We start from the raw sequence: 16,603 nt of genomic DNA, 5'->3' as shown, positions 1-16,603 counted from the left end.
CCTTTCTGTTGCCTTCAATTTTTTTACTTTCGTTTCATCTTATTGACTCAGCCCGCAGCGCGCCGTCTCTCGACTGTCAAAAAAATGGCGGGAAAACACACGGCTTGCTAAATCTTGACCGTTAATCTTCCTGTGAAGTAGGTAAACGATTAGGCTTTCTGCAGACTTGGTTTAATTTCGTTGGTGGGGGCAAGGGGGCAAAAATGATGAAAAAATTGCTGTTTTTCCCACGTGAAAAATATGGGTCACATGTTTTTACTTAATAAAAGATTAAATGTTGAAATGTTCCACGTTAATGTGGCGTGGGTGAAGAAATAAGCGCGACCAATTTTTTATAACACATGAAGGAACAAAAGTCTATTCCGTTATTAAATAGGAGTTGAATCTTTTACCCCCATAACATACAAATATATACAAAGGTAATGAATCAAATAGATTATTGGGGTTATTCTAACAGGCAAAAACTCTAATTACGATGTAGCAATGGTCATTACCTGCCTTGGACGCTTTATTGAAACAGCAGATGCCCCCCTTGACCCACTCCAGTAGAGCGGCATCATAAAAGAATGGCTTTCATGAGAAGATTGAGAATCAGGATTTAAATATAAAAAAATATATATATAATAAAAAAAACATGTTCAAAGCTCCAACTTTCTCATGGACAAGAAGTCCATTTCTTGTTTGTACACTTTGTAGAAATTCACGTCTCAGTGTGAACGAGTAAGACGATTGGGGTACGATGAAACCTTCAAAAACACGTCCTGAAAAAAAAGTAATTCACATTCACAAAATTGCATTTGACCTCCAGATGAATCAGTTTCATCAGGGCCCAAGATAACAGCTTCCTACAGCAGAACAATCAATCTTTCCAGAAACGAGTATATGTGTTAAGGAAGAAGAATAAGAGACTCCTGGGAACTACGTCTTCTCTTATAATATTTTTGGTTCAGTAAAATCCCATCACCAAACAATAACAATAATACGGACAAAGCATGTAACACCCTTGTACATATAACTAGAACAAGCACTATTGCATTAAAAGAGAGGGGGGAAAAAGAGCAACCACTAAAAGAGCAGTTTTTAAGTCTAGCTTCACCATAATGTCTTTATGTATTTAAAAACTTTGCACAGGATTGGTTGCTTATGTGCTAACTGGAAGAGAAACGAGCATTTTCTGCAATAAGATATACATTTTGCTATTCTATTCCATAACCTACTGTCTGCATTAAATTTGTTAGGATGATACTCTACCTACAAAGGGAGCTCATGTGAACGGTAGTTTCTTCTTCTACAAAAGATAATAAGTGTGGATGGAACATTAAAAAATAATTAAAGAATTAATCGAAAACAAAAAACTATAATTGAAATAAATAACTTTATATGATCCACTCTTCCAGCATCAAAATTATAAACCTCATTTTTTTATTTAAAAAAAAAATCTTTTTGGCATCACTTCATTAATCATAGAAGGTGATCAGCAGAGATCTCTCAGAAGGTTCATGGTGGGAAAAGTGTTTCTGCAAGATGTTAATCAATCTTACCATAAGAATCAACAGATAAACCTATTTCAGACCCTTACACAGATACTACTACACCCTAAGCTCCAGATATGGACCCTAGACCTCACACATGAACCACCCTACCCCTCTAGCACCTCTATCTGTATGAAGACTTTATGGTTGAAAACTCCTGCCTTCTGTCCCCCTCTCTCCCCCTCAGCCATCTGACCACAAGAGTATACAAGGACTTCTGAACACTCATGCCAGATTGTGAAACTAGCACACAAGCCTTTGGTAGACCATTTGCTCCGACCTGAGCTACACAACACAGAAATCTCACTCGATCCTTCTCATATTTGCTTCATCGTCTCTAATAATATGATCACTTGAGACCTTATTATAGCAGTTATAAATTTGCAGGTTATTTTGCATCTGGTAGACTCCCTACTTCACTCATCCCCTTCATCAACTATTTGATCAAGATACTCTTTACCCAGCTGACACTTGGAATGGATAGCAGAGCTTAGGTTACAAACAGTTAGATGGATATGGTGCCTTACGCATAGATGATCCTCCAGCTCTCGCAAAGAATATATTGAGTCGGCCTCGAAGGGGCTTCCGGAATGACAATGTCAGGGAAATAAATTATACTTCATGCAGCTATTGTTGTTGATCCTGCAAAGACCACCCCAAAGGTTTAGGACAGGTCAATTGGAGTCTGTGATACATTTTTTGCATTTCTACAAGAAGCTCTTTGGCACCCACATTTCCAGTAGTCAGTCATCAGCCGATCATATGTAACATATCCTTGTTAAGTAAAGATAATTTAATGGGGCCAGCTCACATGCCAGACCTCTCTCTGAATTGATAACTAGTATTACCTCTCCACGCAGCTCTATCAGCAGGCCCCTTCTTTTGCAAGACTTAATAAGGTCTATCAAGGCCCAATTATCATTACATCATTTTCAACTGTTGAATTTGGCCCTCTGTGTCAACTTGGGGGAAGGGGGGCGAGAGTCTTGTTCTTTCTTTGTGATTAGCATGTTACAAGAGGTTCATACTCTAGCTTGACACTATCATGTAGAGCAGTTCTAATATTATGTCCAAAATTAACCTTTTCTGCTGATACAAAAATAAGGGTTTCTTCTATGATTAACAACAAAGATAAAGGTGATGGCCAAAATTGTTAGGCATTTTCACTTTGCAACTATAACAAAATTTTAGAAGCCCTAAAAAAATACTGTGAGAAGAACGCAAAAAGCCAACAGAATCCTGAATTTCATGACTAAACACCCACCAACTCCAAATTTTCATTATGTAAGGCCTTTTTCTAGTTGCCTTTGACCAATAAAAGAAAGATAAAGGCAAGTATATAGTGGGTTCAAAGTCAAAAGTTATCTGTATAACTTTCTACAAAAGTAATTAAGTGCCACAACCACAACATCTTATGAGACTTAGTGGGCATTCCTCGCTTTTTCTTCTCTGGGATGTTGATGATTTACAAAGCATTGGGAGCCAAATGCACAGCCTGCAGGCTGAAATAAAGAGAGGACTCATTAGAACGACAGATTGGAGACTAATCCCTCCTTGACTAATTTATCAGCTAAAATATTGCCTAATAAGGAACCAGTAATTCCTTGTTTTTAATAAATCAATATTAGAAGATTTTTGGGTTGTGCACTTAATTCTTGTTTTATTAGTTTTATATGGTTCTGTGTTTCTTACAGATCAGAATTAACAGGTTGTGCAGTAATTTCTTGTTGTTCATGTTAGAAATAATCTTCCAGTAATAATTCCAGTGATTTTCATGACAATTTCTGCCTGAATGACAAACGGAATGAAGATGCTGAGCTTTGGAGAGAATGTGATCGTTTCTTCCTGACATAATCCAAGAGTCACCTCGACAGAGTATTTCGTGCAGTCAGGCCACATATTCATTGCCTTTTTTGTTATCTTTTAGCTTAGTTGAGCATAAAACTCCCAATAAACCTTTCTACACACAATAGCAGTGGCAAGCAGCAAATGAAAGATAAATGAAAGAAATGGTAAAACAGTTCTCAAGTTTTCCTGATTTTAACGCCTAGTGCCACGATATCGACATGGGGAAAATGTAAAACAGGAGGGACAAAGACTTACGGATCCATCTAGTTGTAGGGATTCCAGAAGCATACCGTACCGCTGGTCGTACTACAGGAAATGGATGGGCAAGAAGCTTCCTCCTGTCACTGATGGGCTCCATAATAAACCCAAAACATCGACTTTATACCTCTCGAGAGCTTCCCTCGACATTGATCGCATCTGAGGTAAGACGGCAATGGATCAAATTCCGCGACAGTTTCTCGGAGCGTAGGCAATTTGATGTCGAGACTGGGATCGTCGGGATCATAAGATGAAAGACCAACTGCAGCACGGAGATCAAGCTGTAGTTTGCGAATGACAGAAGTTGGAATGTCGACCGCCATCATATTTAGGGTTTCAACATTGCCAGTTCCACCCTCTCGAAATAAATGACAACATAGCAAACTCTACACTAGCAGCCCAATCACAAGGAACTAACGGCTTAACTCAGAAAGAACCTTCTGAACAATATTCTCCCTCGCAAATGTAATTGCGGAATCTTCCACCACTTTCAGCCTTGCAGCTAGCCTCCATCTTCAGACGGATGTTCATGGCCTAACTGAGAGAGAGAAGAGAAGACAGCTACGAGTCTGGGGAGAATTACAAATAGAACTGTGGAACAGTAGATTGCGGGAAAAGGTTTAATTAACAGTACAGAAATAGCACTAGCCAAGAGCCAAATAGACGCAGATCTTCCAGAAACACTGGATCTGTGTAGGCAGGAGTCTGGGCCCTGAAGCCTTTAATTCTAGGCTATAATTAAATATAATTTTATTATAATTAATTTACTTAATTATAATTTTAATTAGGAAACAAATATATATATATATATATATACTAATAAGTTCAAATTATTTATTAAGATGTTAATATAATAATTTTATATAATAATTATGTTATTTAAATGAATAAATAAATTATATGTTTAAATAATAATTGATTATTATAATCAATTTAAAGTTAAAATGTAATAAAAATGATATTTTTATGAGATAAAAGTCAACATATGAGATAAAAATAAATTTTAACAAATATATTTTTGGCAATAATTACGTTAAAAATATTATTTAAGTAGATAATTAGATAAGTAAGTAAATGAATAAAATAAATAAGTACTGGCCATCAAACTGCTTCTGGGAACCTTCCTCTTCCTTTCTTCAATTCTCCCCTTGTCTCATCTTTTAACGAGATCAATTCTCCACACTTCTCTAGGCGATTGCTAGCAGGAGCCAGCACAATCCAACAGTTGGGTGAGAACAAAACTATGCCTCACTCCTCTGGAACGGAGTGAACGGTTGGCCAGCTACGCTTTTTGGTGGGGAAAGCAGAGGAAGAGGATCCACTCCAGCGTCAACTACGGCGAGAACATCTTCTCGGGGAGCGGAAGAAACTGGAAGCCGTCGGACGCTGTAAACGCCTGGGCCGCCGAGAAGCAGTACTACCACAGGGGAGTATAACAAGTGCCCGAAGTTGTTATGAAAAAACCGATAACAATAAAGAGACAGGTAATCACACGACACAAAATTTTAAGTGGACGTCCCCGTTGCGAGGATTTTTATTTTTTTGATAACAGTAATCACAATACAGGTGGGACTAGTATCTTTTCTTTTCACCTTTTATACAGCCAACGGAGACCTTTCTCTCTAGCGTCGACCAACTCTGCAGCAATGGTGTCATCCTTCTCTTCCGGCAACGACAAAGTACAACGGCCTCTCTTCCGACAATACACAGCAACCTTTCTTCCGGTAACGGCGAGGCACAATAGCCTCTTTTCAGCAACGGCGAGAATGGTCCCGAGCTTCTGTTTCTGGGCAGAAACTGTGATGACCTCGCTCTTCTGGCGATGGCCTCACTCTTCCGGCGACAACCTGAGTCCCGCGTTGCTGTATTTCCAGCAACAACGTCAAAGCCCCGATTTTCTGTTCCGCTCTTTGTTTCCCGAAGACACACCACGAAGAAGAAAGAAAAATCAAATCAGGGAGATTTTAAGACACACCACCAAGAAGAAAGAAAAATCAAATCGAACTGAGGGAGATTTTAATTTTCCTTGTCTGCGCCAAAGGACAAATTAAAATCAGTCCTGCTCGCACGTGTGGACCAGACTCCACCGTGCTCAACATGAAGAACAAGGACTGCCCGCATTACACACAGCTGGTTTGGAAGCAGAGCTCGAAGATTGGGTGGCTAAGGTGATATGTGGGAGAGGGGATACTTACTTCACTTGCAACTATGATCCCCATGGGAATGTGATGGGTCAGAAGTCGTATCAAGACTAGAAGTTAGACGCTCTTACTGGTTTTGAAGATAAGCCAAGTCTCGATCCTGGAAACTATTTCGCCACCGGAACAATGGAGAAGTGCAGGAAAACTGACACTAGTCGTATGTGCGTTCAGCAGATAAGAGGGAGATCCAGAGGTTGAGAAACTGACAGAGCTTCTGGGCTTCAATCATGCAGTTTTCCTTCGACTTTGAGACGGACGGAACATAGTTGATTAATGTAACTGGGATTCTTGGTTTCAGTTTCTGCAAGCTTCTTTTATTCTGAACATTTAATACCAGTTAAAAACTCTGCCTAACTGGGAAATTTGATCCGTCAAAAGGCTTCATTCACTACGTGAGCACTACCTCGAACTCGTGCCAACTCTATTTCTTGATATCTAGTTTCATGATAAGCCGCAATCCTGGGCAATCTCTGCACAAATTCATGTTTGAAGTTTGTTCAATCTACTTTTTCTATTTCACATATGAAACCTCATAATCAAGTGATTTGTAGTTTCATTTTTAAAGGCAAGTAACCATTGCTCGTGATGTTTCCCTTGGACTCAAATAATCGATGAAAACGCCTCGATGCGACGCCATTACGTTTCCCGTCCATGAACCGAAAGGCTCGCATGTGACTGTCGGCCTCATCTGAGGCAGCTTTCTCTTTCTCTGAACTTTTTTCAAGCCTAGGGCCACGTTTCGTTGGTACTATGTAATACAGGAATTTGCAAATTATGGGCAGGTGCAGCAGCAACAAAATTCAGCTACAGTGGCCGCAATTTATTCTTGTTTCAAGGCGCAAGCAATGAGGAGAAAAAGAACAACAAAGAACAAGGGAGGAATCGCGGGCGGAATTCTCTCCTCCCTTAACGGGGCACTCTAGAACTGTTTTAATGGCGTCGTCTGAAACCAACACCGCCTCTCCCTCTCACCCTCTACTCTCTACTCTCTACTCTCTACTCTCTACTCTCCCTGTGCAGCCATGCGGACTTCGTTTGGTACTACTCACTTCCTGGCTTGCCGGTTAGTGGAAGCTGCGTGCACTAGGAAATCCAAACGAACTGAATTTTGGGTATTTGAAATGCAAATATGCAACTTCTGTTATTTATCTCTTATAAAAAGGTTTTCTGCCTCGATCGATACAATTCGAACAAAGCATAGAAAACTCATAACCCAAGTCACGTAAATTACAAAAGTCGGTAAAACACTAATAAGGCCTGTCTCCGATGTAGTTCCCCGGAGGATCATAGTTGCACACCATGAAAACGCCCTTCCCACCCGAACATTGCACCACGGCGCACCCCAGCCTCCGAGTGCTCCTCCATATCATCTGCGTATAGTGCCCGCATTCTCTACCAGAAGCACAGTCGTTGCTCCAGTACCTGTACCATTTTCTCTCCCCTGCCCACGCCGTCACAGCTTGGCCCGGCATCCACCCGGAGCCACTACCCCAGAAGATGTTTTCCCCGTAAGGACCATTGGAATGCTGCAAGGCGCAATCTTGACGTCGTTGGTTCGCGTACCACTGAGCGTAACGTACGACTCTTGGGTCCCATACCAACGGTGGCAAGCGTAATGCGGATCGAACGGCATTGTGGGGGCCTAAGAATTGGCTTGCGAGGTCGAAACGGTTGGCATGGATTGCAGTAACCTGGTCACAGAGGAGAAAAGCGAAGAAGAGGAGGAGAAGGAAGGAAGCTCGCCGGCAATGGCGGCCCTTGAGGACCATGGCCTGCTACTTCTTGGCCGGAAAAGGGATTGTTTCTTTCTTGCACTGAAGTTGTTGAGGTATGAATATTGATTATATATACGTATGAGATGGACTTCTTTGGCAAAAAAAAAATTGTATGAGCCAAAGTGTCAACCGATGGGGTGGCACCCATGTTCGATAATGATTGCCACTATTTTGTACACTTTGGCTAAGGTGGGACCTCGACAGCATAGACTAAAATTCGGTCCAATATATGTACACTCAGTAGTATCTCATAAAATCAAGTAGAACATATACACCGATTCTCAATGTATGCAATACCAATACGTTTCATTTAGTGACTAGTGTAACCATCTTTACTCTATTGATTTAAAATATATATCGGCCGGTATCTTATCGGTATCTTATCTAGAATTCGACATTAAAGATGGACATCAATATTATATACACCGAAACATTATGTATACATTAAGGATGGTCAATATTTGTTAATGTTGATTGGGGTATCTATGGCTTCAAGCAAAATGTTTAAAGAATTTTATATGGTATATAAGGGGCATCTTCTTCGGAACAATTGTAAGTAGTTCGCGAGGGCTACCGTTACTGGAGTGGACCAAGGGCCAAAAGGCTATAATTGCCAGGAGAAAAATAGACTGAGAAAGTATCATTACAGTAATCAATATCTTGGAAATATAATTTAGAGAAGCTCCTGCGGATCAGTGGCCGTGACTTCAATTTCTCTACTCACGCTGAGATTCCTTCAAAGTAAAGTCGGGAGGAAGAAATAAATGGCAATCAGAGGCGGAGGACGGGGATCGATAGCGACATTCCTTTCAGTCTTCCATAAATTTAGGCGAGAATCAATAGCGATCAGAGGCGGAGGACCGGCATCAATGGCGACAGGCGACATTCCTTTAGGTCTTGCTTAAATTTAGGGAGGAGAAGGAGGCTTGAACGCAACTATCGGCGCACATCGTGAACAAGACTGACGGGAGAGGTAAAGAGAATTTCACTTTGGGCTTTTTACCAAATTATCTATTTTTTTAAATTTATTTCGATAAATGACGTTATTTTGAAGTTATTCTGAAAAATACTCAATTTGAGGTGATACGTAAGTTTGACTGATTACGTGTTGCCACGTCATCAGCGTGAGAAGATAGACAAATGGACTGAGTGATTTTAAAGTGGATTCATTTTTTGTTATTTTAATTTTTATTTCATTATTTTATCAATTTATAAATAAAAAAGGGAATAATAAACTACACTAAAAATTACAAAAGCAATTAATATTAGTAGAGGAAAAGCGTACTTAAAATGAAAATTAATTAATCACACAAAAATATATATTACGACAATTTTTTTCTCTAATAAAAAAAAAGGAAAAACAACTATGGCGGTTTATTCTTATGAGAAATAACGGCTTCTCAGCAGCTTGTATCCCACGCACCGGCCTGATTCATGGTGCTTCACACTAGAAAAGATGTCGACATTTGGAGACGTTGCTTCACACTACGGAGTCCTCAAGCTTTAGAAACTATCATCTCTAAAAGCGACTGGAAATTCCTGGTAGAAGAGCCTCCTTCGCTGACTGCTTCCTCCGCGATCGCTTTGAGGGCCTTCACCTTCTCCCTCATCGTCTTACCTTCTGCCTTCTGCAAAATCAAGTCCAGGGAATCCACCACCCCTTCCTTGGTGAGCACCCCGTCTTTCGCAGCAAGGCCGACGCCCATAACCTCTTCCAGCATCCGGCTCATAATCATTTGCTCCCCTAGGAACGGACGGCACATCATTGGCACACCGCTCGCTATGCTCTCCACCATCGAGTTCCACCCGCAGTGTGTCACGAAAACTCCCACCGCCGGGTGCAGCAGAACCCTCGTCTGCGGCGCCCAGGACACGATCAATCCTCGATCCTTGGTCCTCTCCACGAACCCCTCCGGAAGGTTTGCACGGGCCGCGTCTCTCAAGGACCAGAGAAAGTACGCCCCGCTGGCTTCTATGCCCTCCGCCAGTGCGGCAAGTTCGGGCGGAGGAGGGGACATCACGGTACCGAAGGAGACGTAGGCCACGGAGGCGGGGGAAGGCAATCGGTCGAGCCAGGTGAGAGAGCCGTGTACGTCTGGCTCGGGAGGTAGTGGGGCGGAGAGGTGGAACGGACCGACCGGGAGACATTTCTGTAGTTTGGTCTTCAGGTGGTTGAGGATTGGAGGGTCGAGGCCGTCGAAGGAGTTGAAGACGACGGCTTTGGCGAGGGGGAACTTGGTTGCTTTGCCATGAAGGAGACAAGCGAATGGGGAATTGACATCCGCCGTGAGGATCTCATGGGGAAGGTCTCGTACTCGAGCCGGCAACAGACAGGGCACGCAGTTCAGAAGCTCGTCCAGCTTTGACTTCGATTCTAGAAACCAAAAGAGAAATAAAGTGAGTGCTACCTTACTACTAATAAGAAGAGAGAGGAGAGATGACAATAATATTTTCCCTGATTTGCGTGAAATCATCAAACTTTTAGCAGGATTAATGTGGTCCATCTGTCCCATTCATCCGATTGATCGAAGTTAGGCTACCCTTGATGCTAGTACACTTAGTTTTCCTTCCTGCTCTTACCTTCTCCAACTCCTATGGTTTCCCGAATGAGATCGGTGTAGAGATGAGCAGCAACGCTGGCAGGACCGGCGGTGGCGAGCGTCACCCAAGGCACGCCTATCTCCGTAGCCATCTCCTCTGCGATCCACATGAAGGCATCGCTCAACACGCAGGTCACGTCCCCTGTCGTCGCCACCGCCTTCCGCAGAGCCTCCCGGAAGTTCCCCGGCATCGCCTTAAGGAAAAGCTCGATGGCCTCTAGTGGGTTCCTCCCCTTGGGCACGTACCCCTCCTCAACGCCATCCCACACGTCGCAGATCTTCACATTAGAGAGAGACGCACAAGATGCTATGATGGACGCGATGGAACCGTTGGACTTGATCGTGTTAAGGAATGAGAAGGTCGCAGATGGGGCCGACATGGCAAGCTTCCGAACAAGGGTGAGGAGGGGTGCCGCGTGGGAGCCGAAGGGAAAGGCTAACACGGCAACGTGGGGAGTCGCAGCCATTGATGGAAGAGAAAGCTGAGAAAGCTGGTAGAGATTACCAGTCCCGGTGCCTGAGCCGAAGTAGCTACGGACGAGAACCACAGGACATTTAAAGATGCTCCACTCGTGCGACAGCAGAATTTACTCTCGTCTGACATGTGGTCAACCCAAATCACTGGCGACGTAAAAAACGAAAAGAGTTTGAAAAAAAGGAAGAAATAGTGATTTTATTAAGCCTAGATTACGATATTACTCAGTGTTATATGCAGCCTCCACAGTGGGTTGGAACTTGGAAAAGACGAAGCACCACATCTCGACCGCCAGTATCAGGGATTACGGAACAAGACCTTAAGTGAAAGCTGAGAAAACCATTAACGGGACAAAGGGGCACAGATAATCCACCTTGAAGGAAATCACAGGGCCGGCTCTGACTTCTATCAAAACAAAATTTTTAGCTAGATTTTCTCTTCATCCGATTTTTTTATGCCCGTTGTTCCTTTTAGTGTTGATAATTAAACGCGAAATTTCAGCAGCTCCCTCGAATCCAAATTGAAATGGAGATGCATTGCTACCTCTCTCGATTTTCGGCGTCACTCTTATCCTAATTGTGCTTTAAAACGGTAGCAGTGACATCTAACTCGTAGCAATCGATCTCGACTTTGAAGAACCAAAGAGCAAACGAAAAATGAAAAACCCATAAGATCTCTCATCTGTCTGAACTGCATAGGCCGTCCGCGCCTGAGGCTTGCGTCGCCGGAAAACTTGCGATTACAGCAACCTGATTACCATTTTACCCTTACAAAACCTATTTACTTCTTTGTTCCATCCCATGCATATGGGACGCGTGTCACAGCAACCGCGTGCGTGCGACTAGAGTAATATTTTGGTCTCGTTCTGGTTTGTTGACTGAGGAAGTTCCATGGTGGTTTTGGCGTTCGGTGGTTGCGTGGTTGGTGCGGATAGGAGAAGCTTCTAAGGTTGTTAGCACCAAGAAACTTCCATCACGGCACTTTTTTTTTGTCACAACAATCCTATTTATTTTGTTTTTACAGAGTTTTTTTATTTTTAGAGATCGATAATTATTTATTTAATTTATTTTTTATATTTGTGAAATATTTTATTTTATAAAATAAACATAATTCTACCCAATTTTATCATCAAACCTTTTATTAAAATTTAAATCAATTATTGAAATTAAAACTCAAATAACTGAAACAAATCTGATTTATATTAATATTTTTGCATGTATATCGACGTGCCACAACTCCTTTTTTAACACCACCCATTCTATGTGATGGTATCAGATTTGGATATGTCACGTCCCACACGTTAGAATTCCACGAAAGGAAGTCAAGAAAGAGCCGTGGGTGTCTATCACGCGGTCGACCGGTGGTATCATGGATGCCACAGGCAGCAGGTGGGAGTTCTTCCAAGAATTTCGCGGCCCTCGAGGACATGCTCCCTGGCCGTTCCAGCAAGCCCATTCAGGTCTTAGGCATAGCAGACCCCCAAGCTTTGTAATGGGTCATCTGACTCAACTCAAATCGAATACAGAAGATAAATCAAACCCATTTCTCTATGTAAATAGGTCTCATTGGTAAGACTAACCCAATGCTAGTAAATATTATTAACAGATCGGACCCACTAATCACTGACCCAGCCAGACCGGGTCTAATAACATGCCTCACTTGTAAGAATTCTTACATGGAGGTATTTATATGTTTCCTAGAGTCACTAGGGATACATCTTCCCAATCTAGCTATTCACCGATGATTAACCTAGGTCGTCATTCGCTAATAATCACCCTAAGTAGCCAAATTCACTAAATATTAATATGCCCTATTAAACCTATGGTCGCCATTATTCACTATACTGAACATTCGGCTTACCAAGCTGTTATATATAAACCCTACACCAATAAATTCACGATTATTTTAAATTTATAAACCCAGAGACCAGGGTTCCATTACCAGAATCAGAGACAAAATACCGGTTAACCTAGAGGAAGAAAAACCCGATTGCCGTTGTAAATTTACTGTAAAATTTTTGTATAAATTCAATGTAAACTCTCACTATCAATTCATGGTGATTACAAAAATTTTAATCAAATCTTACTCTAAATCCATAACACAACATACCAAGAGCTAAAATAAATGTGGAAATGCTCAATTCTGGTCGGAATTTATGTTATAAAACACCATAACTGCTGGAAATATTGATACTTTATTTATACACTGAAGAATCTGAGACAATAAGAGTACAAACTCTTCATCAACCTCTAAATCTCGAGTTCGTATTCCATTTCACATACAGCACTCTCTAATGGAGTTGGAGGTTAAGACTTGAGACCGGGAGACTGATAAAGTTGGGAAATCTTATCAGAGAGAAGAACACTAATTTAACGAGTTATTCACATAGTTTGCATCAGTCGTCTAGGACTCTTATGATCCCGCTGTTATGGAGTCCCATTTATCCATCTCAGATCAGTCGTCGTCATCACTGGAAAAGTAATCTACCTTAGAGATCATATCCTACTAAGTACTCCTGAAACATCCCCTCCTGTTGAAGCATCGAAGCCGAGACCCAAGAATTCGACGATGATTGTGCATCAAAGTCGTTAGCCCACCAAATCGAACTGTCTCTGGGGATCGCCATTTCCTTCAAGGAATCGAACCCGTATGATGGTTCTTCCTGCTCCATGGAACCGCTGGTTTTGTTACTGATCAATTCGTGAAGCTCGGCTTGCAGGCCAACCATGGTTTGGAAGTTCGAGGCTGACATATTAGGCAGCGGATTGGAGCTGTAGATCCCATCATAAGCGATGGGGCTTGTTGAAGAAGACAGGCCGTTTGAGTTGTTGAAGTCCTCCTGCTTTGTTTCAGTGCTCAGAGAATTGGGTTGCTGAGACGCAACACATGAATCTGTCATGAGACAATTGAGTTCTCCCTTTGAAGAGGGCTCGTCTTGAGCAGGAGGTCCTTCCGGCGTTAAAGTGCTTGTGTTGCCATCTCCCTGTTGACTGTGTTGAATCCTTTCACCGAAAGCTTGTAGTTTTGGCCACAAGGCAGGGCTGTTATAGAAGGAGAAAGGGTTTTTAGAGCTTTGAAGCTGCATATGTAGTTGCATCCTTTCAAGCGCTGATGTGCTTAACCCAGAAGACGGGAGTTCAGACATCCCGATTGTATCTTTGGGCTCAAGGTTTGTGCTGGAAAATCGCCGCAAAGAGTCCTTGCGTCTTCCAAGCAGCTTCTTCTTGAGTCTGGTGTTCCAGTAGTTCTTGATGTCGTTATCGGTCCTTCCAGGCAATTGGGCTGCAATTATCGACCATCTGAATGGAGATTCAACCAACATCAGGTCAGGAAAGTAATGGAAAACAGAAGCAGAACACTCTAAAACACTTCCGAGTACCCAGATGATGAAATCTGAATTCATGAGTATAGTTAAAGAGATCGTGAAGAAGTGAGAGATAAATTACCTGCTTCCGATAGATATGTAGAGGCTACAGATAATGTAGTCTTCTTCTTCAGAAAATCCTCCATGTTTGAGATTGGGTCGAAGATAATTCAACCATCTAAGCCTGCAGCTTTTCCCGCATCGTTTAAGCCCTGCAACATACAGCCAAAACGCATTAGTTTCCCAGTTTCTTTCAATCGTATTAGATCGAAAGTTACAGAAAAGATGGATAATTAAACTTCTCCAGCCAGAAAATCAGGTTCTCTACATACCTATCTTTTGAGGAAGAGCAATCCAGTTCCCTCCAGTCCCTTGTTGCTCCATGTAAGCCTTCAACTTGGCATCTTCCTCCGGAGACCAGGGTCCCTTCTTCACGTTCGATTTGTCACAGCAAGGTGCTCGGCCCATCTTCCTCGTTTCTCTCGCTTTCTCTCAGACAAAGCCAATAACTCAAACAGAGAACTTTCAACCAATCTGAGATTGAGAAAACCTGCAGAAAGAATCCTCTTTATAGGAAGAAATTTCGGAAGTTGATGTGACGCTCACGAGAAGACAATTAAGGTCCCCACTTGACCTTCTCTATTAGCACTATCCATCCGTTTTCTACGCTGCTCTTGCACTCCTTTGGAGTAGTTCATGCTTCGATTTTTCTACTCATTTCTCCTTCTTTTATTCATCTCTACTGTAGTCTATGGTCCATACATCCTGCTTTGTTTTCAACTGACCCGAACTCTTTCCTCTCGCCATTTTCCATTTCATGAACACACATCTTTCTGAACCGCAACTGAGATGGAATCAAAACGTTCATGAAATACAGCTCAGAGAACCTTCAATCACAGTCAGATTTTGATCCTTGAAGCCGAGATAGATTTATTGGCGATACAGACCGAGACAATCACGAACTAATAGAGTTAAACATGACTAAGCTGATTATTAACTCATAATCTGGATACGTCAACTAGAGGATCAAGTAGGTTTGCTTAAATTAAAACAGTTTTGATAGAATACAAATCCTCTAGGCGACAGTACAAACTTTTGCATTCACTACAGGTAACCACCCATTATTATTTGAACAAGAATTATGCAGTTCACCTAATCATTCTCCAAATGCAAGGAGAATGAAGGAGTTCCCATATCATTCTCCAAATGTCTCTAGAGAGGGCACAGCTAGCATGAAAATCCGTTTTCAATGGAGATCAAATATAGACAAATTTCTGTAATTTCATTTTCTTTTTCTCTGAAACGAGGCTTGTCAGGATGCAGGTAATAGTACTTCATTGAGCTTTTTTTTAGCAGGAAATTGACAGAAAACATCAACGAAGATGTCTATATTAAGATAAAAAGGTTTTGATAGTCATTTCAAGAATAAACCAGGCCATGTTTTGAATCTTTCCCAGTTGAATGAGGTTTGCCCAAACAACAAGGCTGTTTCATAATTTGTGCATTATATGCAAATATTTTAGTGAGAGAAGGAAGAAAACCCAACAGGAAAGGTGTTGATATTTGAAAAGCTTTTTGTAGAGTAGAATATAATATAACTGGTCCGATTGACCTTGCTTGGCAATCTGAGTGATTCAACAAGAAAGAGCCTCATTCCCATGGCTGAACGAGGAAAGAAACACAAAAATATTGATAAACTATTGCAAAGACACCGAAGTCCTCTCTCCCACAAATATATATATTTTACTGTAAAGTTGGGGAGGCTTGGATGAGATGCATATTTTCTCCTTGTCCTTCTCCGGTCCATAGAATCTCTATTGAAACATTTCATCAGCAACTAGACCATCAGTTATCTTGTGGTGGAAAGAGGGCCGGTGATGGTGCTGGTGAATGATCGAAGAAGATAAGCACGGATCAGTTATGAAAGAAGACGAAGATAGGGTTAATTAATGGATGGTCTAAAAGGTGAATCTTTGATTAAACAATTGGTGAACTATCGCTGGCCGTGATTTACCCGTAAGTGAAATTTCCTTGTGGGTGAACTGATGAGGACCTGATGAAGATGAAGACCTGCTTCTCTTGGACTCCGTTTTTCTTGGGTGACATCTCAACATGAGATGAGACGAAATTTTGTTGGTTTCACATAAATGGATGGCTCTAACTTATCTGGTTTAAAATTTTGGCATGACCAAACTTTTGGAAAGTTGGCCTGGTGCATTTGCCTGTAAGTTACACTGACATTAATGGCTACCCAAAAGCATGAGTATAAAAAGCTCCATAACTGAACTAAAGTGCATGAGTCATGGCTGATACAAAAGCTCCATTCTTTGAACATTGTGGTCTCGTAAGTTACTGTAGGTGGAAGAAATGAAACCTAGTTTCTCCATAATTGGTGACTCACTGAAGTGGAAAGGAGAGAGAAAAAGAGATTTGACTTTGTTAGCAGAAGTAAGACAATAATTTATTTTCATATGAAAAGTATAAATGGGAAGCAATAAGAAAAGGAAACGACGAATGGGGAAAAGGCCGAGAGAGAAAAATTCCTTGAAA

General features: G+C 41.6%; 3 protein-coding genes, 1 long non-coding RNA gene and 1 pseudogene across 4 annotated transcripts; 1 reads left to right on the top strand and 4 right to left on the bottom strand.

Moving 5' to 3' along the window:
• Window positions 1-512: 512 nt before the first annotated feature.
• On the bottom strand, window positions 513-4,189 carry LOC137950879 (uncharacterized). Its single transcript, XR_011112013.1, has 3 exons — window positions 3,766-4,189; window positions 2,060-2,174; window positions 513-761 (listed from the first exon to the last, which is right to left on the bottom strand). It is a non-coding gene; the product is annotated as an uncharacterized lncRNA (long non-coding RNA).
• A 523-nt stretch (window positions 4,190-4,712) lies between these two features.
• LOC137950168 (pathogenesis-related protein PR-1-like) lies at window positions 4,713-5,893 on the top strand (annotated as a pseudogene).
• A 1,101-nt stretch (window positions 5,894-6,994) lies between these two features.
• On the bottom strand, window positions 6,995-7,633 carry LOC137950835 (pathogenesis-related protein PR-1-like). Its single transcript, XM_068797465.1, has one exon. The coding sequence runs from the start codon at window positions 7,606-7,608 to the stop codon at window positions 7,087-7,089; it is 522 nt and encodes a 173-aa protein (XP_068653566.1). The 5' UTR covers window positions 7,609-7,633; the 3' UTR covers window positions 6,995-7,086.
• Window positions 7,634-8,958: 1,325 nt separating this feature from the next.
• LOC137950166 (anthocyanidin 3-O-glucosyltransferase 7-like) lies at window positions 8,959-10,720 on the bottom strand. Its single transcript, XM_068796549.1, has 2 exons — window positions 10,195-10,720; window positions 8,959-10,069 (listed from the first exon to the last, which is right to left on the bottom strand). Exons 1-2 carry the CDS (start codon window positions 10,679-10,681, stop codon window positions 9,111-9,113), a joined length of 1,446 nt encoding a protein of 481 aa, XP_068652650.1. The 5' UTR covers window positions 10,682-10,720; the 3' UTR covers window positions 8,959-9,110.
• A 2,457-nt stretch (window positions 10,721-13,177) lies between these two features.
• Window positions 13,178-14,521, bottom strand: LOC137950165 (transcription factor MYB36-like). The gene is made up of 3 exons (XM_068796548.1): window positions 14,386-14,521; window positions 14,136-14,265; window positions 13,178-13,988 (listed from the first exon to the last, which is right to left on the bottom strand). Exons 1-3 carry the CDS (start codon window positions 14,519-14,521, stop codon window positions 13,178-13,180), a joined length of 1,077 nt encoding a protein of 358 aa, XP_068652649.1.
• Window positions 14,522-16,603: the final 2,082 nt, after the last annotated feature.

Source organism: Aristolochia californica, unplaced genomic scaffold (genome assembly GCF_029961685.1).
Source record: "Aristolochia californica isolate CCGP_79_NKW_82.1479 unplaced genomic scaffold, dmAriCali1.0.hap1 SCAF_14, whole genome shotgun sequence".
NCBI classification, from domain to species: Eukaryota; Viridiplantae; Streptophyta; class Magnoliopsida; order Piperales; family Aristolochiaceae; genus Aristolochia; species Aristolochia californica.
This window is presented reverse-complemented; position numbering and strand designations above follow the sequence as displayed.

What these genes read in the sequence shown, in the direction of transcription:
- LOC137950835 (XM_068797465.1), bottom strand. Translation starts at nt 7,608, where the DNA reads ATGGTCCTCAAGGGCCGCCATTGCCGGCGAGCTTCCTTCCTTCTCCTC.
- LOC137950165 (XM_068796548.1), bottom strand. Translation starts at nt 14,521, where the DNA reads ATGGGCCGAGCACCTTGCTGTGACAAATCGAACGTGAAGAAGGGACCC. An exon ending in TGCTCTTCCTCAAAAGATAG is followed by an intron (nt 14,266 to 14,385) that starts GTATGTAGAGAA and finishes TGTATGTTGCAG; the next exon opens with GGCTTAAACGATGCGGGAAA. An exon ending in TACATATCTATCGGAAGCAG is followed by an intron (nt 13,989 to 14,135) that starts GTAATTTATCTC and finishes ATCTCCATTCAG; the next exon opens with ATGGTCGATAATTGCAGCCC.
- LOC137950166 (XM_068796549.1), bottom strand. Translation starts at nt 10,681, where the DNA reads ATGGCTGCGACTCCCCACGTTGCCGTGTTAGCCTTTCCCTTCGGCTCC. An exon ending in AACCATAGGAGTTGGAGAAG is followed by an intron (nt 10,070 to 10,194) that starts GTAAGAGCAGGA and finishes CACGCAAATCAG; the next exon opens with GGAAAATATTATTGTCATCT.